Genomic DNA, 25,793 nt, shown 5'->3' on the forward strand with positions numbered 1-25,793 from the left:
GCACGCACGCACGCACGCACGCACGCACGCACGCACGCACGCACGCACGCACGCACGCACGCACGCACGCACGCACGCACACACACACACACACACACACACACACACACACACTTAATCGCCTTAAAAGCATAAAAAGCAGCAGTTTTTGCTATTGCCTTGATCAGTCTGTCAAGTCAAGCTAGGAGCTGCAACAACACAGATGAGTCCACACAGCAGAGCAAAACAGCTAATTTATACTTCAGCGCATGACCGGGTCATTACCCGAAAATAACATATCACTCATTTATTTTTGGCGAGTGACATGGTTGTACGATGAAGTATGAATTATGTTTAATACAGAAATAGGCTGGCTGAAGCCTTTTGTACAGCTCCAGTCTTTTCTGTCCAACGATGACCCCTTCTTGCTGTCGCTCTGAAGGCAAATGTTTGAAACGTAAGTTTGGCAAGGAGACACAAGAGAGGTGCTACCCTGTTGTTGATCTCTGCGAGAGTGTCCTCATCACCCCTTTTATCAGGGGTGTCTTGCTAGGCCGATGTGTGCGCACACACTTGTATGTGCACGTCCGTGGCATGTGTATGAAGGCTCCTGTAATATAGAGTAGGATATATTTGGGATATATACAGTATGTCTCCTCGTTGAAGTGTGTCTGGGTGGGGGTTGCATATCTTTGGACTAAGCGAATTATTCTTGAACAACGTGGAACAATAATGTACGTCGCTCCAACCTCTCTGTCCATCCCTCCCTCTTTGCCAACTAAAAACTAAATCAAAGGAGAGCATTGTCTCCACAAATCAAGAAATCAAACTTATGACCTTACAAAACAACCTTGTTTTCTACATGCTATACCCCATATTGTCCTGTTAGGCCTGCTATAACTGATTAGAGATTTATTAAAAGTGGCTATATGGGAGGATAGAGAAATTGCTAAAAGAATGGCGAGAGTATAAAACCAATTAAGGTTTGAAAGGAAAATAAGCCCCACTTTAGTGGCCCCTAGAGGCTGTGCTTCTCCTTACACTGCTCCTTACACCCAACCGGACTCAAGTGTTTTGAATCGACCAACATTGACATCTTTAGAGCCCCTTGCTCTCACTAGAGGGGCTAAAATATATACATTTTTAAAGTGGATATTTTGGCCTGATGGTGGCACTAGAGGAAAGGTCATGAGGTCACTCAAATGGTTAGGGCTCCTCCTCTGGGGCACATGAATGCGCTCAACAGGTTTCATAGAAATCCCCCCATTAGCTTGTGTGCGCAAGTGCAAGTGGAAGTCAACATTTTGGAGGTGGACAGTTTGGCTTAAGGGTGGCGATAGAGGAAAGGCCATGGGGTCGCCAAAATCAGTACGATTCAACCTCCAGGGAGCATGAAGGTGCACGGCACATTCCATGGCAATCCAGCCAGACGTTTGAGACATCTTGTGGATGGAACAATCAACCAATCAACTGACCGAAATGGCCAGGTGACTTTCTATGGACCATGGATGGGACGCTAGAGGAAAGGCCATGTGGTCACCAAAAGCAGTAGAATTCAACCTCCAGGGAGCATGAAGGTGCACAGCACATTCCATGGCAATCCAGCCAGTATATTTCGAGACATCTTGTGGATGGGCCGATCGACCAATCAACTGACGGAAATGATATGAACCATGCACAGAGGTACCAATTTAAAACATATCCTCAAAAACTGTGTCTACCCCCATTCAACTGCAGACCATTCAATTGCAATGGTTCCGCTGCAGACGCAGCAGGGAGCCTTTCTGTCTACAGAAAAGGAGGAAAGCTCTGTCATTCCTCCACCCATATCTCCCATGAAAAGTAGTTTTGCGTCGCAGTTTTCAAATGAAAGTAAATTGATCTCTCAGCTTTGCTGTGTATGACAACATATGAGTGGAGAAGATAAAAGGAAATTCAGAAGATGAAGGAGAGGATGAGAGTAAGGAAGGAGGCAGTAAAGGGGTGAGGCATATTACAGTCACTTATTGTCCCTGCCATATGCAAGAGAAAAGAGGAAAATCTGTGAGAATGGGATGCTTGCCAGATATGTGTGTCATCTTGTTATTTGCGGTGGGGGGTGGGGGGCTCAAGTCCATTTTTAGGTCAAGGGGTTTGATGTTCAGGTCAAAGGTCAGATGTCATCAATAATGGGGGTGTTGTAACTCTGGAAGAGGGGCTGCATGAATAGGCCAAGGGTCCCGGTCACACACACCATCACAAAGATCCATAGGAACAGACGATCAATCACCATGGCCACGTATTTCCAGTCCTCAATGATCTATTGACAAAGAGAACATAATGTTAAATGCAACACCCATTCATATACCAGAATTAACTTTCATTGTCTAAATATGCTGACAGTGACATAACATGTTGATGACATACCTTCACATTGAAAAAGCTAGAATTTGCTACTTCCTGTCTTCTATACGCTTCTATGCCTGGGATTAGTATCTCAAACTATGTATGTGAAACACTGCTGTGGCAGACTACAGTAATAGACTAAGACAACTGTTGTAATGCTGTCTTGAAATATGATAATGAAAGCATGGCGTGTACAGTTTGTGATGAATTCGCTGCGAGAGCGGTCACTGTGAATCTCTGTGGGCTGTGTTTTGGGCTTCGTTGATGGCGTAGCTGCTTTTAGACATGCACAAGAGCGTGATAAATGGGGTGCCTGGACACATGCACAAATCAAAGTTGCTCTTCCAAAGCTGAGTACAACTCTGTACAATCACTCTGTATACTAATCATTATCAAATAACACACATTTAAATGTATAATTTCTCCAAGAGCACAAAAGCATACTTTGTAATCTTGTGTCTTTTGCCTGCCCGGGATAATATGCATTATCAAGTCCTCCTTGAATGCTTATTTGACATGATTATAGATTGCATTGTAACTTGTAGGATACACTGGATATGCTACTTTTTTAATAAATGAAACGCAAACATCAAAATGAGAACTAGAGCCCCAGCTAAAAATAATCCAAACAAACAATAGTGTTTATTCGTTTTGTGTCACCTACACACAGTGTTATGTGCATCTTATTACACACACACACACACACACACACACACACACACACACACACACACACACACACACACACACACACACACACTTGTCCAATACACACCCCTTCATCATCATCCTCGCTCTTCATCTTCTCAGCAATGTACCGCACTCCGTCCACCGCCTCCTCCACGTCGATGTTGCACTTGAGTGTCATCCTCTTCCTGAACTCTGTGTTCTCAGACATGTCACTGATCTTCCAGCTGTAGCGTTTGGTCGACTCCTCATTCACATAGAAGGACGAGGAGGAGTCCACCACTCCCGCCGGGCTGCCGGATCCCCCGGCGCCCGCGGATGACAGCGACCCATCCGCCCCCCGGAGCTTCAGGTCCGAGTATGACCGCTGCTGGTGCTTTCTCCGGAACCTCTCACGGATGTTGGATCTGCCAGGCCGGCGCATGAACAGGAAGGAGGGAAGCCGATACAGGAAGACGCGTCTGACCCAGGGGGGCATGGTGTGCGTGCTAGGGGAGCGATGGTGCACGTTGAGCACGCACACGCTGGTGACAATTGAAAAGGTGACCAGCACCATGCTAAACATCAGGTACTTCCCAATCAGAGGCACTGCTAAGGACGTAGGTGGCACGATCTTAGAAATCAGGAGTAAAAACACAGTGAGGGCCAGTAGCACTGAGATACACAGTGTCATCTTCTCCCCACAGTCCGACGGGAGGTAGAACACCAGAATGGCCAGGGAGGTGATCAGGACGCAGGGAATAATCAGGTTGATGGTATAGAACAGTGGCTTTCTCTTGATGATAAAGTCGTATGTGATGTCAAGGTAGGTGATGTCATTGGGGTCTTCATTCTTGCGTCCGGGCAGCGAGACAATGTCCCACTCGCCGCTGGGTTTGAAGTCGTCGCGGCTGGCGAAGTCGCTGAGGAGTATGAGGTCGATCTCGGTGTGGTCATAGGTCCAGGAGCGGAACTTGAGGGTGCAGTTCTGCTGGTCGAATGGGAAGTCGCGCACCTCGATCTTGCAGGCTGACTTGTAGATGGCAGGCGGCAGCCAGGCCACCTCGCCATTGTTGGAGATCACAGCATTGGAGTAGAAGGAGACCTCATATGTTCCATCAGCACTGAGTGGGGTGGGAGAAGGAGAAGGCAGGAGAAAAGAGGAAACAGGAAGAAATAGAAATGAGCACTATGCAAATGAAAAGTTCAAAAATAACATTCTCAAAACCCATCACATCTCTCACTCATACACACACAAACCATCTTTAGAATCTAAAGTATATAATAACTCAAATGCTGTCGGTATTAGTTTGTTTTCAAAGGAAGCTTACCCAACCAGTTAAGTGCATTGCTTGATCAACAGAATCTCTATTGGCGTGCTAATTCTTACGGTGAAAAGTGAACCGTTTCATTTGGACAATCAATGTTAAGGGTAGTGACCATTATTCTGTGACTGCTGAGGTGGAATTAAAAACAAATGTGAATACATCAGAGGTTGGCGACAGTAAGGTAGCAGTTAGCATGGACCTCAACTACAGTTTGTGGGTGACAACCATCCATCCAGGACACAACCGAAGATCATCAACTGCCCATCCCCACCTCAAATCTGCTGAGATTGAGTTTTCTTTCTCGACAAGGCTGCAGGTGTTGCATTATACATCAATGGCCTATCAATTATACAGCAGGTCAAGAATCCAGCCATCACACTTGCTCTCTAATGCTTCAGGCCTTCTGTGAATATGCAGACTGGTTAAATATGTAGAGGGACCACCTGTCTATTGTGACCTCCTGTCCCATCCCGGACCTAGACCTGGGCTGAGTCAGACCCAAATATAATATTCAACCTTTATAAACAGTAAATGCATTGAATATTCAGACCTGTACAAATAAGGCTGTCATGAAAATGGCCATTGCTTGCAGTACATTGAAAGTATTCAAAGAACTATAAACGCCCGCTAATAACCACACACTACACAAGCTTAAACCCTGTACACTTTGTTGTACTCAAATAGCTAATAGTCAAATAGCTAAAAAAGATTATCTACAAGCTTATAGATCTACTATTTTCGGCGAATGTTGGGCTTTGTTCACCTATATTTTATTTTTTTCCTACTAAATGTTCACCTATTTTGACATGCCATTGCCCAGAATAGGGATGTTGGGTTCTGGTCTGAACGCTGTGGGTGTGTCCGCTGAAGCTCTCTATATTGATTTTCCATGATGCACTTGTTTGTCAAAAAGTGTGTTTATTGTGTTGTTTATGTTGCTATTTGAATCTGGGAATGCATTGGGGATGTTGTGGGACTTTATGTGTAGTGTCGTGTTCATTTCGGGATTTACAGTATGTTGATGAGTGTGATATATATCTGTTCTGAACACCCCCTCTATCGAGAAGAGAAAAGTTACCACTGGGGCTCATGGAAGGGAATAATCTCTAGATGTTCGGGCCGGCCCGAACCTCTAGTCACATTCATTCTCCATGTAATCCCTATATCTAGCTGCCCCACCTCCAGTCCTCTAGGGGGACGAGACAAAAAGGACTAAAGAAAGGAAAGGAAAAAATATTTTTGCGAGATTAGCTCCGGACGGACAGACGGACAGACAGACAGACACACCCTCTTAGAGATGGCTTGACCTCTTTCAGAGCCACACCATAAAAAACAAGCTACATTTCTGTAAGTGGTTCCAGGGGAGATATCAAATACTGTATATCTTTTGGGTCTTGGGCTGAAGAAGTTTGGCAACCCCTGATCTTGGTCACTGACCTCGATAGCTTTAGTCAATGGCTCAACTGGGTATACCTAATTGGTCAACAAGTGCTATGTCTGTGAAATTCTATCTGCTCCTGAATGAGGGCGGTGACTTCAATATTCTGGGACCACCATAACAACCTAGCCACTAAGAATGAGGTGACCTACTGTATGGACACAGCTCATCAATATATGCCCCTTGCTACTGATCATCCTTTGGCCGTACGGGGCACACGGCAAGGAAATGACCCTTCTCACCACAATAAAGGCAGCTACGACTTGACATACGTCTATGCCTTTCTTCTGGGGTTAACCGGGGTGCACCTATCTGAATGGGCTCACGAACACTACGCTTACCCTGCTGCAGCCTCATTAATCTCATTAAGTGGTGACCTGCCTGCTGCTCCCGTTCAGGGTGGTCATAAACACGCTTCAGTTCGGCTGCAAAGGCTGCAAAGGACCGGACTGTGGGGGAACCTTGCTCAAAGAGGGCGTTGAACAGACTAAGTGGTGCTCCCTCCAACAGGTTCAGAATGTAAGATAACTTGGCTGCCTCACTGCAATAGCGAGATGGCTGGGCAATAAAAGCTAACTGACACTGGGTAAGGAAGTCACGGCAGCTGTTAGGATCACCAGAATACTTTGATGGAGGTGGAATGTGGGGCTCAGAGATGGGAGAGGCCTTAGTAGCTAGTTGGGTGGCTGTGTGTGGTGATGCGGTGATGGCGGTTGTCTCCATGCGGGGAGTGGCCAGTCTGGCAGAGATATTACTCAACTGGTCCATTATAGTTTGCAGCGTCTGCTCATAGCGATCCAAACGCTGCTCCTGGTTGATGATTGCCTGGCTCAGGACGCTGGGGTCCGCTGAGGCCATAATTACGTCAGATCGTGCTGACATGGCGATAGGTAGGTGGACGGACCCAAAAGCAGACTCACTGACAGATAGTGGAAACAATTCCTTTACTGAAGAATCCCAAGACAGAGAAACAGGAACTCGGAAGTAACAGGAAACTAGAAATGGAAGACTGAAAATAATCACACTGAAAACGTTCTTAACAAAAGCTGACACTGGGAATGTGGCTTTAAAAATGGACAACTTGCTGGCGAGCTGTTGGTTAAATGGGCCACTGATGACAACACTTCAACATCACTTTCTTACGTCAGCCAGCTCACAGGGGTGTGAGAACGTGACACATACCTAGAGTAGAGTATTCTAACTCTGAAAGTGTTAAAGCTGGGCTTGTACAGATTCAGAGCTAAATGTACACTCATAATTTACAATGCTACAACATATAAAGTAAAATCCTCAGCGTTCATTTAACTCTGAAAGTGTACAAATGGAACCAAATGGACCTGTAATGGTCAAGCTTCTGTCTACAGACCATTCTATCAGGTGTTAGCCAATGCTTTTAGCTTTTATTCATCTTTGAAAGAGCTAAATGAGATAAGAGGAACAACAGGATGTGACAAATGATAAATGACTCTTGTAACAGAGAGTAAAGTCATTCCGTCTCTCTCCATGACCCAGTATATATCCACAGACCCATATCCATTCTCTCTCTGTCTCTCTCTCTCTCTCTGTCTCTCTCTCTCTCTCTCTCTCTCTCTCTCTCTCTCTCTCTCTCTCTCTCTCTCTCTCTCTCTCTGAACACACACACACACACACACACACACACACACACACACACACACACACACATACACACACACACACACACACACACACACACACACACACACACACACACACGTACTTGTTGTAGAGGACGATGTCTGGCAGCCAAATATGTTGTGAGGGGAGGCGGACTTTCTTTATTCCTTCATATTCGTCAGGATCCCACATTAATCTGTAGTCATTCCACACCTGAGGGAGTGCACAACAAACACACAAGGTATTAAGTAATAAGCAAAAATACACACAAGATCGCACACAAGAATGTGTGTTGCACATACACAATGCATGGTTTAATACACATACTGTACACATAAACATGCATCCATGCCTATAAACACGCTCACTCATCCAAAACACACAGACACACACACACACACACACACACACACACACACACACACACACACACACACACACACACGCACGCGTGTGTGCACGTGTTACATAGTAGTGCGCTGAGATAGCTGCATCTGGTGTGTGCGCGTGCGTGCGTGTGAGGAGCAGTATGACGTTCAGGGGACACAGAGAGACATGGTAGAACATGGAGAATGTCTCACCTGAGTGAGCCAGCAGTTAGTGGTCATGATCTGCTCTCTTTCATTCTGGAACAGGGACAGGACACATTCATGGTTACCATCTGCTTATCAGCAATATTACTACATGTGACATAGGTCAGTGATTCTAAGGTACATGCTTCAAAATAGTCCATCCGACGTGCAAACTTTATTTGGCTGGCCTGTCCGAAAAAACTTCGGACAGACAAATGCCCATTCATGTTCTAAATGCCAGGCACCAAATGCCACTGCGGCCCCGCTCGAGCCATAAGCAGTGTATAGCCAGAGCTGGAAGCGACCGTTTTAATACCTGGATATCCCTTCTGACACGCTATGGGAAATTTATCACGGAGGTACAGAGGATATACCATTTCTTACGATACGATGTGTTTATGGTCACTCAGAGGCGGGGATTAAAGGTGTTTGTACCTTCTGGAGGTGGGCTCGTGTCATGAGACTAGTAGCTCGATTGGAGCAGCGATTGCCAGAGAGCCGCGGAAAGCACACATGCAGAGAGACGCTGGCAGGAGAGATGCAGCCACTCGAAGCTGGCCTACGGCAGCAAGTTTGTAAACGATTTATACATTGTAGACGTTAAATATGCCATGAAGTTGCACATCGTCATTGATTTCGCATGTACAGCTGCTTGTTAAAAACTCTTATATAGAAATGTGTGACTTTTATACAGCAGTGCAGTACCGGTGGCTGGCATCAGAACAAATGCATGCACGCACAACCACTTCAAATGCCCAGGTGCAGGACAAATAAGAGTTCAACATCAAGAAAAACAAGATCTGCAGTACAGCTGCACACTGGTAAAACAAGCTCCACAGTTTTAATAGCACTCTCAACATTCGATTTTCATCAGGAATTTCGAAACTCCTGATGAAAACCTTGAGAGTGCAATAAAAACAGTGGAGATTACTTTAGCAGTGTGTAGGACTTATAAATAACTAAAATAAAACACACCCACCCAACCTTTGACCAATCAGCACAACTTGAACAGGTAACTGTTAAGCTTTCAGTCATCACTTAACATTACATACTTCTCATACATATTGCTCTTACTATTGCACTCATTCATATACACATTGGCCCTCATTTATCAACGCGGTGTAGACCAAATAATGGGCGTATGGCGAGATCACCGCAACTTTCGGTATTTATCAATATATCCTGACTTTGACCTTAGCATACGGCCCGCTCAGATCTCACGTCAGGTCGGAGGCAGTTGTTGACTTTGGCTGCACCCGTTTGTTTGTAGACCTGCGGAGCAGCATTGTCTCACCGTCTGATAGGCATCTGGACACATGTATCCACTCCTAAATGTATATCTATCACACTAATAAATAATCCCTATGAAAATATAACATTTTATAAAACTAATTTATACAAACTGCTTTAACAGTCATTCAGATAAGATTGCAGATCTGTCTGCATTGGCTATTTGAAAATAGCAGATCTACAAGCTCACAACGCATCGCAGCACCACGCGTTGTGAGCTTGTAGATCTGCTATTTTCAAAATATACAAGCGCTTATGCGAGAGCATTTTCGGGAGTTTGGACCGGCGCAGCGGCAACGCTGTAATCTTTTCATGGCCACCGAGAGATCGGACATTTAACAGTACACACACCAGCCTTCATCCATGAATGTTCTCTCCAGGCTATCTCTCATTAACGAGGTAGCACGGGACTGACTGCAGCCCGCCCGATTCTCACGGGGAATAGCCTACATGACTGCTTTATTTTAGTGTAACTGGAACGCGCACTGCTCGGTATGGGTTAAATACATTTATATAAAACGTATTCCATTCATGGCGATGTGATTGGTGTAGGCCTGACCTCGACTAAGTCGACTAGTCGACTGGTTAGTCACGGGGGGTCCGAGTCGACTGCGTGTCTCTTAGTAGACTCTAGTCGGAAAAAAAAAAATAAAAAATGGCCAAAAATGTTTTAAATAGTTTTTTGGCCAAGTCTACACCTGCAACCACACGTAACTTCCACTTTTTTCTTCTTATTCCTCGTCTTTGTATTGGTATTGTTTGTGTTGGAGCGCCTCAGTGCGGCTGCAGAGTTCATGTGCAACCTCTTCCAGAGAGAGATAGAGACACTAGAAACTCTGCTGGAGACACAAAACAAACTGTGTAGACATGGCCCTTTGAAATAAAATGTATTTTGGCCCAAAAAATATATATATATATATATATATTAGTCGACTGCCAGTCGACTATTGGCAATTAGTCGCCAATTAGATTCGACTAAACAAAAGGCCTAGATTGGTGTCACAATCAGTCATTCATGTAGGCTACTAGCCTACTTGACAAAGATTGTACCGTTACGTAGTTGGGCTTGCAATTAAGTGTGTGTGTGTGTGTGTGTGTGTGTGTGTGTGTGTGTGTGTGTGTGTGTGTGTGTGTGTGTGTGTGTGTGTGTGTGTGTGTGTGTGTGTGTGTGTGTATTCTGGTTCTTCATGTCATAAAATCGGGGCGTTTCGAGAATATTTAAGGGCGTGAGATTTAAATGACTCTCGTTTTCAGATGTGAGATTTATCAAAGCTTTGACCATATGTACGCTAGGATTGGCTGTATTGGATCCCTTGATAAATGCCACTTGGAAGTTGGCCAACGGCAAAAAATAAGCAGTTTTTTACGCTCCATTGACATATGAGGGCCATTGCACCTGCCCATCATGATTATCACCAAATATTTCTGAACTAGTTAGCTCAGCTGGACAGGAAACACAACTCAAAATGTTAAAAGCATTCAATAAACAATAAAATCATGACTGGTCCTTTCTCTACTGTGCAAAATATCACTGTGCAAATTAATAAAGTGCAAATATGCTGTGCAAGTATGATCAATAAATAAGGGTTACATTACATGTGCAAACATAGGTAACAGAGGACCTCTCTGTTAAAGGACAGTCAGAACATCTAGGGGTACAGCAAGAGCATCCAAAGAAAGTTCTGAGACTGCCTATGCAAAGTTCTGAATGACGTCATTTTATAGTTATAACCTAACCTGTCCAAAGAAAGTTCGGATGTTCGGACCGAGCATGCAACCCCCTTTAATCGAACCCTGTGTATTTGTATTTGCATGTCTATGTCTACATCAATGTTATGTGTGTGTGTATGTACAGTAATGCATGTGTGTTCTCACCACACTGATAAGCTGAGCCAGGGACACCTGAATGTAGATGGTGACCTGCTGGCTCTTGTTGACGGCAGGTCTGATGAGTTTGTTGTAGCGCTCTGGAGACAACAGGTGGTTCACCAGCTTCTCTTCCACCTCTGCGCTCAAGGCAGCTGAACACGCACACGCACACACACGCGCACACACACACACACACACACACACACACACACACACACACACACACACACACACACACACACACACACACGCGCGCACACACACACACACACACACACACACACACACACACACACACACACACACACACACACACACACACACACACACACACACAGAGAGAAAAACATACAGTAAGCATGTCAAAGAAAATACACTCACATAAATAGGTAAAGCAAAACGATAAAGAGAGAAATAGAGTAAACGCGCGAACGCTGGAAGCGAACGCAGCTCGAAAATATTGTGTATTTACGGACTTGTAATCCGTGTTATTTCACCGTGATGGGGAGAGAACATTGACATTGTGTGTGTGTGTGTGTGTGTGTGTGTGTGTGTGTGTGTGTGTGTTTTGCAGGCTGTTGTGCATTGTAATCAGAGCATTGTCTAAATTCCTGCACTCTGGCGCACTCGGGTGGCTGCTTACAGGCAGTGCACGCATGTGAGTCACATGTGAGTCACATGGGGGCACGAGCCAATGAGAGCATGAACACAGACACACAGACAGAGACACAACCTGAGCAGGGTTACATAGTAAGCTCCACTTGGTCGGAGGCGCGGCTTCGCCGCGCCTCCTTCCGCGTTCGCAACAACTGACCAGTGTTTATAAAGTGTCCGAACAAGATAAATCACAGCCTGTGCCGTTACTGGCGTGACCTATAGAATTAATGTTCCCAGTTCCGTTCAGAATTCAACAACAATGTACAATCAATATTTCAACATATCTATTTCATCCTTCCCATGAGGTAATAATTTTTTACCTTGCAATTATTATTATTTACATGGAAGATGGGCCCTACTGATTTTGGTCACCCCATAACTCCTCTCGCGCCTCCCTTAGACCATAATTATCAATTGCACACAATATACTGTATCTCAAAATGTAATGCGCTGAGCACATGCTCCATGTAGAAAACAAAAACGAGCACTCTCAGTCTGTACATAATGCAGTTTTGCGGGTGCACGGCTCACAAAGAGTAAAGCAATAGCCAGCACTCCGAAGTCCTTCTGGTACTTTAATTCATATGCACGGACAGACACAGCATACACGTACACGTTTCAGCGTCAAGCCTTCCTCAGCGTGTATGTATGTACACATGCTCCATCTTTCAGGACTTCTGTCCGCGTTCCTTTTCTTCTGTCGAGGTGTTTGTGTGAGTGTTGTGTGGTCACTTGAGATGTTGTTGTTGTTTTCATTCTCTGCATACATTTTAGCCCCCAGATTCTGACACACTCACATTCATGGCACCTTACTTAATTGACCCTTTGATAAGATAGGATAGGGGTCATTCAGGTCATTTTCAAAAATGACCTGATGAAGAGCCACACGGATCGAAAAGTCGGTTTGTTTTCTAAATTATGTAGGCAACACAATACACAATAAAAATAAAGCTTACATTTAATTGGGTGTGGGGGTCGGTAAGGGACCTGGATATTGGATAGGGGGCAATGGCCCAAAAACGGTGAGGAAAACTCGTCTATAGGCGGGGAGGGTGATATTTGTCACTGTATGTACGGCTACGGGCTGGGGCGGCACCTGTCAGCGGGGAGTGTTGGGTGGGAGGATTAGGATGAAGGCTCTACGTCCTCCCGGTGGGGGCACCTCACTGGCAGGTGAGTCAGTAGGATACAACAGCTGACAACGCACAGAAATGTGTGTGGGGAGGAATCAATTGGCATAACAAATAAAACGGGGATAAAAAAGGAGTAAAAAGCTAAAACAATTGTGAATAAATAAAATAGCCGAATTGTAGATCTGCTATGTTCGCCTTTTATGATATGCCCAGAACATGAATGCTGCGCTTCATGTGTGGTTACGGAAACATCTTCAGCCACATCTGAGTTCCCTCCATCACTACGGCTGTTGCTTGGCACAGTTTTGTAGAGAAACACCATTCTACTGCTTTGAGGTGGGGAGAATTATCTGTCACTCTGACCATCTCTGAGTGACCACAGCAAGTAGCCTACCATCAATGTATAGAAACATATTCAGCACACATACACATACACACTCACACACAAACTGACACATACTGCACTCACAGACAAACACACAAAGTCAGTGTGTGGTGACCCGATGTTTAAATGTCGTGCTGGGAGAAGATATCCCACCCATTTGGTGCTGCAGTGATGTAGCATGGTGCTTATATAGAGTGTGTGTGTGTGTGTGTGTGTGTGTGTGTGTGTGTGTGTGTGTGTGTGTGTGTGTGTGTGTGTGTGTGTGTGTGTGTGTGTGTGTGTGTGTGTGTGTGTCTGTCTGTCTGTCTGTCTGTCTGTCTGTCTGTCTGTCTGTCTGTCTGTCTGTCTGTCTGTCTGTCTGTCTGTCTGTCTGTCTGTCTGTCTGTCTGTCTGTCTGTCTGTCTGTCTGTCTGTCTGTCTGTCTGTCTGTACCTCATGTACATGTAAACACACACACTTGATCATGCCAATTAACATCATGCCATGTTATATACTCTTCCCTGCGTGTAGTATGATAATGAATGATAACTGAATACAAAACGTATGGTTCATATGACAATCAAATTAGCAATGACACAAACACACATGCACACAAATGAAATCCTGTTTCCTTCCACAGCACTGATTTCACCTATGTAATCCTCCCATGACAATGTCCTGCTAGGTCACAAAGCTTCAACCTGGAGGGGGTGGTTTGAAACACGAAAAAAAAACTCCATTGTGTGACCTGTAGTGTAGGTGTTAAGCGACGTGCGCGCCACGTAAATAAAATAGAGTGCAACCACGTTCCAATTCAGCAATGCAACACTGCTCCTGACCTATGGGCCACATGGCTCGGGTTCCTGAACCGTCGGTTCCCGAGCGCTAATTACTTACTTAATACATTCACCTACCAAGGACTGAGCTGGCTGTTCACCTGAGCGCTTAAAGGGCCTGCCTTAACATTGTATGAGGTGGGTCACTGACTCGTCACTGTTTAGCATAATACTAGTGACGCACTCACTTAGTCTGAGTAGGCTCACCTTTTGTTCTGCTACACATATACTGGTAAATTCCAGGTGGTCATGTGTGCTAGGTCCCTAAGAGGTAGTTACCTTTATAAAAAATCTGGTTTAGGGTCTTGTATCCATGCCAACAAATGACTTATCAATTTTGCTAGTGGTGACTGAAGTTGTGTGGATTTATACAATGTTTCAGTACAACCAACTGAGCATTACAGACATTACCTTTGTGTCATCACAGAAAGGAAACATGAACAGCTCTTCTCTCGAGTAAGGCTAGGCTATACTGGGCAGAAGTGATTATTTCCCTTACATTCTTGGGCCTTTAAGCATAAATTGGCCCATGAACCAGACATTTGGGGTTGTACATTTTGGTGTGAGGGTCACAACTTTTGTGTGTTGGGTGTTTAGAGTTTGGTTAGGATTTCATAGAGAAGCTATCTAGTTCCCACTCCCAAATAAAATCAGGTTTAGGGCCACTGTACTGCTTTAGTGAAAGGCTGAGGGAATGCCCCGATACACGTTTCCAAGTGGAAACAAAGAGAGAGGACTCCTACAGTGTGAACAAGAGCAATATGACGTAAACAAACCCTGAGGGTAAGTGTGCTAAGAGGGTTATAATACATAGATCTACGTCTACCAGATTAGAGAGAGACGGACAGAAAGTGTGGGTGGTACTGTATGATAGCCACACGTGCACGCACACACGCACGCACGCACACGCACACGCACACACACACACACACACACACACACACATACACACACACACACACACACACACACACACACACACACACACACACACACACACAACAAAGAGTCTAATAACACACGCCACAGTATGGAGACAAAAATGAGATTAGTATAATCATATAATAAGGGATTATGTTGTATTATAATGGTTGTGTACTGTATCTAAACTACACTCTTTCAAGGGAAATCACTTGGATTTATAATACATTTAAAGAATGAATGGCATGATCCAAGGATTGTGCCAGGCCAACTCATTAGGCCATCATGATCCTAGGATCATGCCAGGCCACATGAAGAGTAACTTTGACTTAAAAAGCCCTTTTTGAAGTCAGAACTGCTGCACATGTGGCCTGAATTTATCATGATCCATATATCAGTGAAATAGCACCGAACACAAACTCCATTCCAGCACATACAGTGCTCTCTCTGATTTGTAATGAATAAAGAAATAAATGACCTCATATTCCTGTAAAATTGTAAAGCAGCACAAAAGACTATAGAACAAATACAACATTTATAGCTTTGTTCCAAAGGCAGGGAGCATTGAAAATGAAATGGGATCTGAGTTGCATTATGCTGTATGGATTCTTAATATCGCTGATAATTTAGTAAGTGCTCTAAAGGTAAATGTAAATTAAAATTAGATGTGTGTGCATGCGGGACAGCAGAAACAGAGCATTAGGGACAACAAGACCAGAACAGCACATATCATCTCTCACACAAACTCTCTCATACACTCGCACACACACACACACACATACACACACACACACACACACACACACACACACACACACACCACTCAAACACACATACACACACACTACCCCCATCCGCCTCACTGCACTCTCCCCATCTCAATAATTCATCGCCGCTAAAATAAAAATGCCATCATCTCACATGCACGGAAGCTCCAACACAATCAAAGGTTATTCTCTTGCTCGTTTTTAAGCCAGAGACAATCCAAACATATTTTTTCCCACAAGCGCTGATTACAACACTGATGCTTCAGAGGGACGCAGGTGGTGGATGGATGGACCGATGACACAAATGTAGAATACTGAAATGAAATGAAAAAAAGGTTCCAAATTCTGCATCCCGTTTGTTGTTTTTCTATTTTCAGTAGTCGTGAGATCCAGAAAGTAAATAATTCAATGCCTTGCCATCTGGGTGGCCTTCCGGGGGCCAAAACAATTCAAGCTTCACCTGTCATTGGCCTCACTCAGCAAACTAGCTAGAATCCAACCAGCTTATGAAAGCCATGTGCCATCCATATGTATATCCATGTCCAAATGGTCAAGTTCCAGCAACACGTATAACATGCATATTCATCACACACTGGTTGATAAAATACCATAATGGTTTTGGCATATTCAACTGGTGTGTTGTTTTTTTTAAATCAAAGGGTCCCATTTTTATAGTCTTTTCTTTTTTATTTTTTTCAGAAAATGTAGACTAGCCAATTATTTGTTCTCCCTTTTTCTTCCCAAATTTGTCATTATGCCAATTCCCACATTCTCACTCATTTCTGTGCGGCACGCTTTCGTCATACGACGAAGTATAAATTGAGTTCAAAACGGTTTTGCTGAAAGGTGGTTCCCCTAGTGCACCATACAAGCTAGAACCAGCCCTGCTTATTAGCCTTATTATTTGACTAGATACTACTAATAATAGCATCATAAACACATTATAAATAGTTAACTCATTATTGGCGCCAGTTGGGTAGTTCAAGGGCATGATGTCTATGAGTTATATACTGTAGTGAACTGTTTACACTACAATCCTCTTCTGAAAGTGAAGTGAAACATGAAACTAACATGACTACAAAATGTACATTTTAACAGCAGCCTGTTGGTGTGCTCCTTGTGAGCGCAAGGACCCAGTTTCGGGTCCGGCCCAAGTCTTGTCTCCCATGTACGTCTCTCCTCTCCTTGGGTTCCTGTTTCTCTACATTATGTCAAACCTGAAATAAAGCATGAGATGCCAAAAAGAAAGAAAAAAAATCACTAATGATATAAACTATTTTATCCTTAAAAAACACAGCTAAATACTTACATTTCATAGCCAATGCTTGATCGTTTGTAACTGGTGTTAGATTTAAAAGACTTTAGGGTTGGTTAAACACATGAACCCTAAAGCGTCCTTATTCTGGGGAGAACATTCTGCGAAAATAGCAGATCTACAAGCTAAAAAAGATGACTTTACGTAGATTGGCCAAGTACAGTATGCCCTCGAGGCTGTGGTTAAGGGAAAAGTGCTTCTTAGTCATGATGTAGAAAGCCGCATCATTCATGGATCACACATATTTAAAGCAGTGTGCCAGCCACATGAGTCATGACAGTTTACTTCAGGCTGTTGATTCACTAACTCTGGGCCAACTTGGATAAGCACACATGTACAGCATGGGTTGTGTGAAAATGTAACTGAGATAAATAAGAACAATAGCAGCCTAATTACTGGAACATGACAATCCCTAATGCCTCGCTGCTCATTTCCAGCCACCCACTAAAACAGTTTTAGCATGATTGATTGATTGAATACTTTATTAACAAAAAAAAAGCACAGCGGTACCGTTCTGGTTTCCACAGCCCGGCGGGGGGACAGAGAAGTGGACAAAGGGGCTGAGTGGGGAGTGCATACAGGAGCACATTAAACAGGTTAGTGAGTTCTCCTCTCGTACTCTTAAGGCAGTGGGATGCTCAAATGGGGTACATGTACCCCTAGGGGTACTCGGAGGTACTACAGGGGGTACATGAGAGAAAGTGAGAGAAAATGGAAAATATTTCATCATATTTAATGATGGAACAGTAGGTTCAGTGGCAACATTGGGCAGAAAGATGACAAAAAAAGATTACATGACACTGACCATGACACTGACATGACACTGACATGACACTGACCATGATACTGACCATGATACTGACATGATACTGACATGATACTGACCATGATACTGACATGATACTGACCATGACACTGACCATGACACTGACCATGATATTGACATGACACTGACCATGATACTGACCATGACACTGACCAAGACACTGACCATGATACTGACCATGACACTGACCATGACACTGACCATGATACTGACCATGATACTGACCATGACACTGACCATGACACTGACCATGATACTGACATGACACTGACCATGATACTGACATGATACTGACATGACACTGACCATGACACTGACCACGATACTGACCACTATACTGACATGATACTGACATGATACTGACCATGATACTGACATGACAATGTGCCACCTCCTCCATCTGAAAACACTGACACGATACTGACCATGATCTGTCTATGTATTGTGTATTTAAGTGTTCCTGCAGATAGTTAATTTTGAGGCTAACTTGCAAACAAACAACTACTAGGTAACATTGACTGACTGTGAAAGTGTGATGGTGTAGCGGTCTAAAGTAACTGTAATGTAACTCTAAGCACAGAGTTGGCATGTTTGTCCCAAGACTACTGTAGTAACATTTTGATGGACACTTTTTGAATGAGCTGTGTTCATAGTGCAGTGGTCTAGTGCTCTGTCTTTGAACACAGAGATTCCTTGTTTGAGTCCCACGCCATAGTTAAATTATGAGGCTAACGTAGAAAACAATACTTCAAAAACACTAGGGGACATTTGTTGAGAATGATGGTGTAAAGGTCTAAGGCGTAGACTCTAAGCACAAATAAAAAGGTTCCATATTCAATTCCAGAGCTGACCATAGGTAAATGTAATAATACTTAAACGTTTTGAAGGCTAACATACAAAAGAACACTTCAAAAGTACAAGTCACCTGCCAAAGGTGCCTTGGTGCAATGGTGTGGTGTGCCTGATCGGTTGCCTCTGCTACAGACAGTTTGCAGGTTCAAGCCCCACGCCATCAAGGTACTGGAGGGGCTGCATCTCTCCCCCTGGCTAACATACAAGGGAACACTTCAACAGTGCTAAGAGACAAATGCTGAGAGAAACTGAGTGACAATATAATTGACCAATGGTCAGGCTTTCAGCATGGATATTGCATGTTCAAGTCCGAGTCCTACTATATAGTTCAATGCCGGAGAGTTTCAACTTTATTAACTGAAGGTTAACATAAATCTCAAGCATACATGTCCACAGTAAGGTGGAATTTTTAAATTGTGAATCAAGTTTATAGATTAAAGTATGAAGGAACAGCGAGGTGCCAAAGTTTTCAGATGTACGTTTTAAAAGTTAAATAGCTCAAAAACTACAAAACATTTAACAACAAGTAAAAAGTTCAAGCATTTGTGTCCGCAGTAAGATGAATTATAAAAAGTGTGAATGGAGTTTCTAGGTGAAAGTGTTTTTTGAGGTGCCAAAAAGTTTTAAAGGAATATATTTATAAAACTATGAAACATTTCAAAGATTCGTTTTCAGGCTAACATGTTCACAGTAAGATGAACATTTTAAAGTTTGAATGGGGTTTCTAGGTGTAAGTATGTAGTACTAGTAGCCTGTCAAAGTTTGTACTTTTTTCCCTTTAAATGTCCATTGCATTGACAATAGCCTGGTTCCAGACGAATCTGCCATTGCAAAAAATAAATTGCCATTGGCAGATTAGGTCTGGCCCCTCTCAATAGAGATTGGACTTCTCTCCCTCTGAAGTTGTGAGGGACCAATCAGGGCCCAGTATGTAAACATGGGGCGGGTTTATCACTAGAGGCATTTTTTTTATTTGCCCCTTGGAAAGTTTACCTGGCGCTTTTACCTTTATCTAATCTTTCACTGAACACCACGCAAGTGAACAGAATAAGTAAGAACCACTGTGGTGCAGTGGTTTAGATACAGGGCTTGTAACCAGAAGGATCCCTGTTCAAATCCAATCAGGATATTTTTCCAACTTTTACCTGACTCTTGCACCTTTATCTAATTTTTCACTGAAGAGCGTGCAAGAGATCAGAGAAAGTATGAACCATGGTGGAGCACTGCTTAAGATACAGGCATGTATCAGGTTTGTTAAAATGTACATTTTGTTGTTGGTTTCATGTCATTTGAAAAGACATTTGCACCATTTTTCAATGAAAATGAAAGAATGTGCCTGAAAATGTCAAATGGTGTAACCACATAAAAATGAAAAATATTGAATATTGTATCCACTTTAAGTGAATGAAAGTGCTGTCATAAGATATTTTAAAATATCAAATGAAAATCAAAATGAAATGTATACTGTACATAATATTACTGTACATAATGTATACACTTACATTCAAGTTATTAACGACAACTGTGATAAAGTATGCATGTTTCTTTTCAAATTGTGTTTTAAATGTAACTAAACCATATGGACACAAAATTAACTCTCTCAGTGCCACGCCCCGAGATATCCCGAGTTTTTCCCGAGTACCCTCAGTGCCAGCACGAGAAATCCCGAGTTTTTACTTTTGACTGTGGTCGCGCTATTCTGTTTATTTTTCATGATCACTTTCGCTTCCTGACTCCTTCAGACTCACCCGGAGCCGGATGTAAAAAAAAAAATTCATTTCCGGGTCACGTTGTTTTTCTCCGTGATTTTCGGCCAGAATAGGGAAAGTCACGGTTTTTCACACGGTATAAAAAGCGAACGGAGAGGTCCACGTCTACTCTCTTTGGTCTGGGTGACGATCAGTCATCGTAGTCGTGTATCGCATAGTAATTTAGCCCAATCAACGATTGTCGAAAATGTCAACATCCGGTTATGACCGGATATGACGTGAGCCTGTTTGGGAGGGGGTGAGTGAGCCAGCGAGGTCATCAATGTGTCGATTTGTTGCTCTCTACTGGTAGAACTGTATTATGGGTTTAAAACCCCAATCAGATCATTTATTTGAATGAAAAATTACAAAATTAAAAAAAAAAAAAAAACGCAAATTGCTGGCACTGGGGGAGTACTTTATGAAAATACTCTTGGCACTGAAAGAGTTAATGAGTGTCACGTCATTGACCCGTTAAACCATAAATCAAAAATGTCGCTAGTTACTGAATAGAAATAAATACTTATTTGCCATTATGCTGTTCTATTTGGAACATATTGACATCAAACTGGACTTTTGATGTTAATATTTTCTATGCAAAATGTTGTAGTCGAGTGAAGGGGGTACTTGGATTCAGAAATCAGGGAAGGGGGGTACTGAAGTAAGACAGGGGGGAAGGGGGGTACTGAAGTAAGACATCAAGTAAGACATCTTTCAGAACCACTGCTCTAAGGCACTGCACAGCCATTCAATGAGCAAAAGATCAGATCAGGGATAGCTGTAAAACATGTTAGCACACCCACCATTTACCACAGCATACAGCTGCTACTGAGAGAGAGAAAGACACAGGAAGAGTGAGGCAGAGAGAGAGAGAGAGAGAGAGAGAGAGAGAGAGAGAGAGAGAGAGAGAGAGAGAGAGAGAGAGAGAGATGAGGGTGAGGGAGAGAAATGTAGACAGAGGAGAAGAGACAAAGTGGTGGATGAAGAATTGCGGGTGTCAGAAGGTTTACAGCACACCAGTTGAAGAGTAGATGATGGAGAAATTGATGAGATACAGTATGATTGTCATATAAAATGTGACAGAGACAGACGGATATGAAATGAAACAGAATGACAGGGAGTGCATGCACTCCAGTGAAGTGGCTTCTGGGTTTAGCGTTTTACTGTAGCAACCAGGGTGAGGTTTGATAAGAATGACAGAGCTGCAGTCACGCAATGCTTGGGCCCCAGACCATTCCCCAGACAGTTCCCACTGGGCAAACAGACTACAGAAGATGCACTGCAGGGGGCACATTAAGGAGGAAGGAGATGGAGAAGAACCTAGTAAAGGCAGATGGGGGGTAACTAGGAAATAAAGGGAGATAGGAAGGCTACAGGGGGCAAAGGGAGAGAAAGAGGGATACAAGTTCAAAAGTCCACCATTTGTTGATGCCCACTTTCCAAAAACGATGTCAGTCAACTTGACATTCAAATAAGTGAGGCTCAGTAAATTGTTAGTGCTAACAGTTCAAAAGTAGTGAAAATGATGATATACAAGCTCACAATATTGCATCTCAAAATGTAGTGAGCTTGAAGATCAGCTATTTCCGCTATTTTAGAAAATTTGTGAAAATGTTTTTAAGTAATTGTCCAAAATAGGAACGCCTTGTTGAACGTGGTTAACACGTTTTCTAGCATTGCTGTTGTGAGTCACTAAAGCAATTGTGGATGGCTAAAATTAATGCAGCAACAAAAGGAATCAGGGGCAGAGATCTAGGGAACAAAGGAAGGAAAAGTAGAAGCATTGGCCTTGAGCCTCTCTCCCTATAACCTACATGCAATAAACATAAACATCACTGGTGCAATGTCATTGAACCTAAGCCTGTGTGTTTCGGTGTGCTGAAACCAGCGCACCCGAAACAACAGGTTGGGAATTGATTGCGTGAAACAATCACCTGTGCATCCAGTCTCAATGTTGGTAAACAAATAATTGGTCTATTGTAAATTTGTACTCTCCATCTATTCAAACCAGAATCTATTAAACCCTGTTTGGAGGAATTGCTGATCACTAGTGGTGCTAAGTGGGTCTTACCCACAGTCAGTGAGAACACAGGGCAGTACAATTATTCCTTAGATTGTAATACTACATCCCAGCTGATTGTTTATTTCAGTTCTTAATGAGATTTGACAAGAAATGTACAACTTTAAGTCCTAATGACTAATGACTTGGGCCTGCGATTTACTGAAGGTAAGATCCCATTTCAGGACCGTGGACAGCTCCTGATTCCCACCCAGTCACTCAGTGTGCTCAAAAACTGCATTCTGATGCACATCATACAGTAAAGAGCCAAGTACCTTCAAATGCACTGACAGTAGCTTGGCTCATATGACCAGATCTAATTTCAGCACCCTGGACAGTTCACCATAAACGAACTCAAAACAAAATCCCAATTCCAGAACATTCTTCAAATCGAAATGTAGGCTAATGATTAAAAATAGTCCAATGAACATGGACAATCTCTATCAGAAGCCCTTCACTAATCATCCTCCCCTATCATCATTAGCCTTTACCCAAGCTGGCACGGATTGTGGGACATTAGGCCATTAAGCATAGTGTAGGTCAAAGCACATGCTGTATCTCATACAATACAATTATGAGATTTAGCTAATCAGGCTGATTTAAATGTCCATTGTGCGTAGTCAATTAGTCACACTATCTTGTATTGCTTAATGGCCCTTGTAAAAGATAAATAGCCAACCAACTGGTTAATGAAAACTGGTTACTGGATTTACTATTTAACTTTAGCAATGGATTTCTTTTTTTTTGAACAGCATGGCGAAAATATATGTTAAAGACAATACAGACCTTTCAAATATCACACAGCCATATGGATAATATATACCCACTGCGTAATCACCGCGTGGTTTTGTTGTGCAAAGTGAGCATGTAGTTAATTGAGGCGTGCTGAAAATCACGTGTTAACAGTCTGACGCACAGAAACGTGCACTAGGTACTTTTCTCCACTGGCTTGTCCGTTATATTGTGTGTATATGTATCTAACGATGGCGGAAATGTGTTTTAAACGTTACAAAAAATTGTATTCAGCGGCACCATGGCATATTGATCCAACTGGGAGCAGCATGATTAGCATGCTATTACTCCCCAAATCGGTAACCGGAAAACTCGCCCCAAAACACGCTCGCATTCTTGTATTTTGTTTGACTGAGGATAAGGTTAGAAATAAGTTTAGGGTTTATAGGCATAGTTTTACTGAGGTTAAGTTTAGGAATAAGGTTAGGTTTAGGCACCGTTTGACTGAGGTTACGTTTAGGAATAAGGTTAGGTTTTAAGCATAGTTTATTGAGGTTACGTTTAGGACGAATAAGGTTAGGTTTTAGGCATAGTTTACTGAGGTTAAGTTTAGGAATAAGGCTAGGTTTAGGCATAGTTTACTGAGGTTACATTTAGGAATACCAGGTGGCAACCGTTCCGACGTTGCCCCGGGGTGACTGTGTTTTGGGGCGAGCGTTTTGGTATTCCCCAAATCTATATCCTAGGAGGCTACTCATATAGTTTCCAACCATTTAATCTTGAAATAGACTTCCCACGCCCAATACTGTGAGTTGTTGGACATGGGTAGAACCCAGGCATGTAACAGACCAAATTACAACACGGAGATAGCGTCCTTTATTAAGCATACCTACAACATTCCTATAGTAGGCTACTACCCCGTCCCGTCCCGCGTGGGGGGCCGGTGGATTTGAGGGTATTATTACTCACTTGCCACGGTGAGAACCAGAAGAGCGAGCGCTGCTTTCACCGGGACTGCCATCGCTGCCTCCCTCCAGTGCGACGACACGCAAAAAAAAAACTAACTTGCTGGTATAGGATCGCTTCGTTTTTCCTCCCGTCTCCCTCGATGTTGTTGAAATAAAAGAAACAAAAGAAAGTAGCCTATTCAAAGAGACCCTGGATAAAGACTGGCTTTACGGTGTCATTTTAAAGCTGTTTGAATCCGAAGATATACTGGCTAGAAGAAGTGACGCTTGGAGAGTATGGATGGAGGCTTCGCAGCGCGTCAAGAGAGAGTGTGTGGGGAAAGACACGGAGGATGCTGCTCTCTGTCAGGACGCGTCCGAGTGCCTGCCGGGTCTCCCCGCTATACGCTACTAATGCAACTGTGGTAGCGCACAGCAATACCGGCTCTCACGGTCCCACTAACTCCTCTTGAGCATTAATCTAAAACAATATTTACCACTAAGAATGTATGGGCTGGAAAGAGAGCTACAGACTGTAGTAGGGAAACGATAATTCCGTTCGTTCATGCTTTAACCGTCCATTCTTTTGATGAAATGTTCAAATAGTGATACGCCAGAGCCAGTCCTCCCATCGCCCTGTCCGCCTAGTGCGTTCCTTTCCTATCGGGTGTTGGTGGTGGTTTCGCTCTCTCTATCGTTCAGATCGCAGGAGTTGACAATTTGTGACAACAAACAGGAAGCTATTACAGTTAAAATCCCCCAGGGAGTGCCTTTCAGATGGAACAGAGCGCATTTCCCCCTGCTTCGTGCACGATCAAACGATGTAGCCTAAATCTTACAATCTAGGCTATTTAGTTTTCACTTCAAATAACTTTCATAATGTTCACAGGCAAGTATTTGAGCGAAAACCCCAAGAGCAAACATTACTTTTTAAGCTTCATAATCGGCCAGCACTGACTATACTAATCCATAATTATATACTAAAGTTTGTATGTTCTTTAAACTCTGAAGGTCACGACTTTAATCTCAGATGGTCACTATGTCTGATAAATGGAAGTGCTGCATGGGTGTGGATGTGCCACAAGGGATATATAGGTTAGGCTGCCTATAGGCCCTGACTGACTAAAGAAAGAAATCTATAGACAAGCTGTAAGTCTGTTAGGGTACAGTGTCCTATGAACTGACTTTGGAAAATGGACAATGGATACACACACCATCAGCCAAAATCCTCCTGATCCTCCTGATTATTTAACACCCAAATAACACCAGGGTCAGTCAGCTCAAGCCTAGGGGTAATGCAGCCTGCATGACAGCCCCTTATTCTTCCACATTAGTCCTTACAAGCTTCTCCACTAACCCTGGACTATTTCTGGACTATCAAACTGTGTAGAAGCCATACGCTGTAGTGGCAGAGTGAAATAGGTCAGTGCAATGGAAGAGAACAGCGCCGGGCATTTCGCTCCCCGGCATCAAC

At 43.3% G+C, this 25,793-nt stretch overlaps 1 protein-coding gene across 1 annotated transcript; it reads right to left on the reverse strand.

The window, feature by feature from the left end:
* Positions 1-1,705: 1,705 nt before the first annotated feature.
* Positions 1,706-24,799, reverse strand: chrnb5b (cholinergic receptor, nicotinic, beta 5b). Its single transcript, XM_080416995.1, has 6 exons — positions 24,342-24,799; positions 11,169-11,314; positions 8,013-8,057; positions 7,535-7,644; positions 3,140-4,154; positions 1,706-2,278 (listed from the first exon to the last, which is right to left on the reverse strand). The coding sequence occupies exons 1-6, from the start codon at positions 24,391-24,393 to the stop codon at positions 2,132-2,134; spliced, it is 1,515 nt and encodes a 504-aa protein (XP_080273121.1). The 5' UTR covers positions 24,394-24,799; the 3' UTR covers positions 1,706-2,131.
* Positions 24,800-25,793: the final 994 nt, after the last annotated feature.

This window comes from Gymnoscopelus braueri, assembly GCF_963280865.1.
Source record: "Gymnoscopelus braueri genome assembly, chromosome: 20".
Classification (NCBI taxonomy): Eukaryota; Metazoa; Chordata; class Actinopteri; order Myctophiformes; family Myctophidae; genus Gymnoscopelus; species Gymnoscopelus braueri.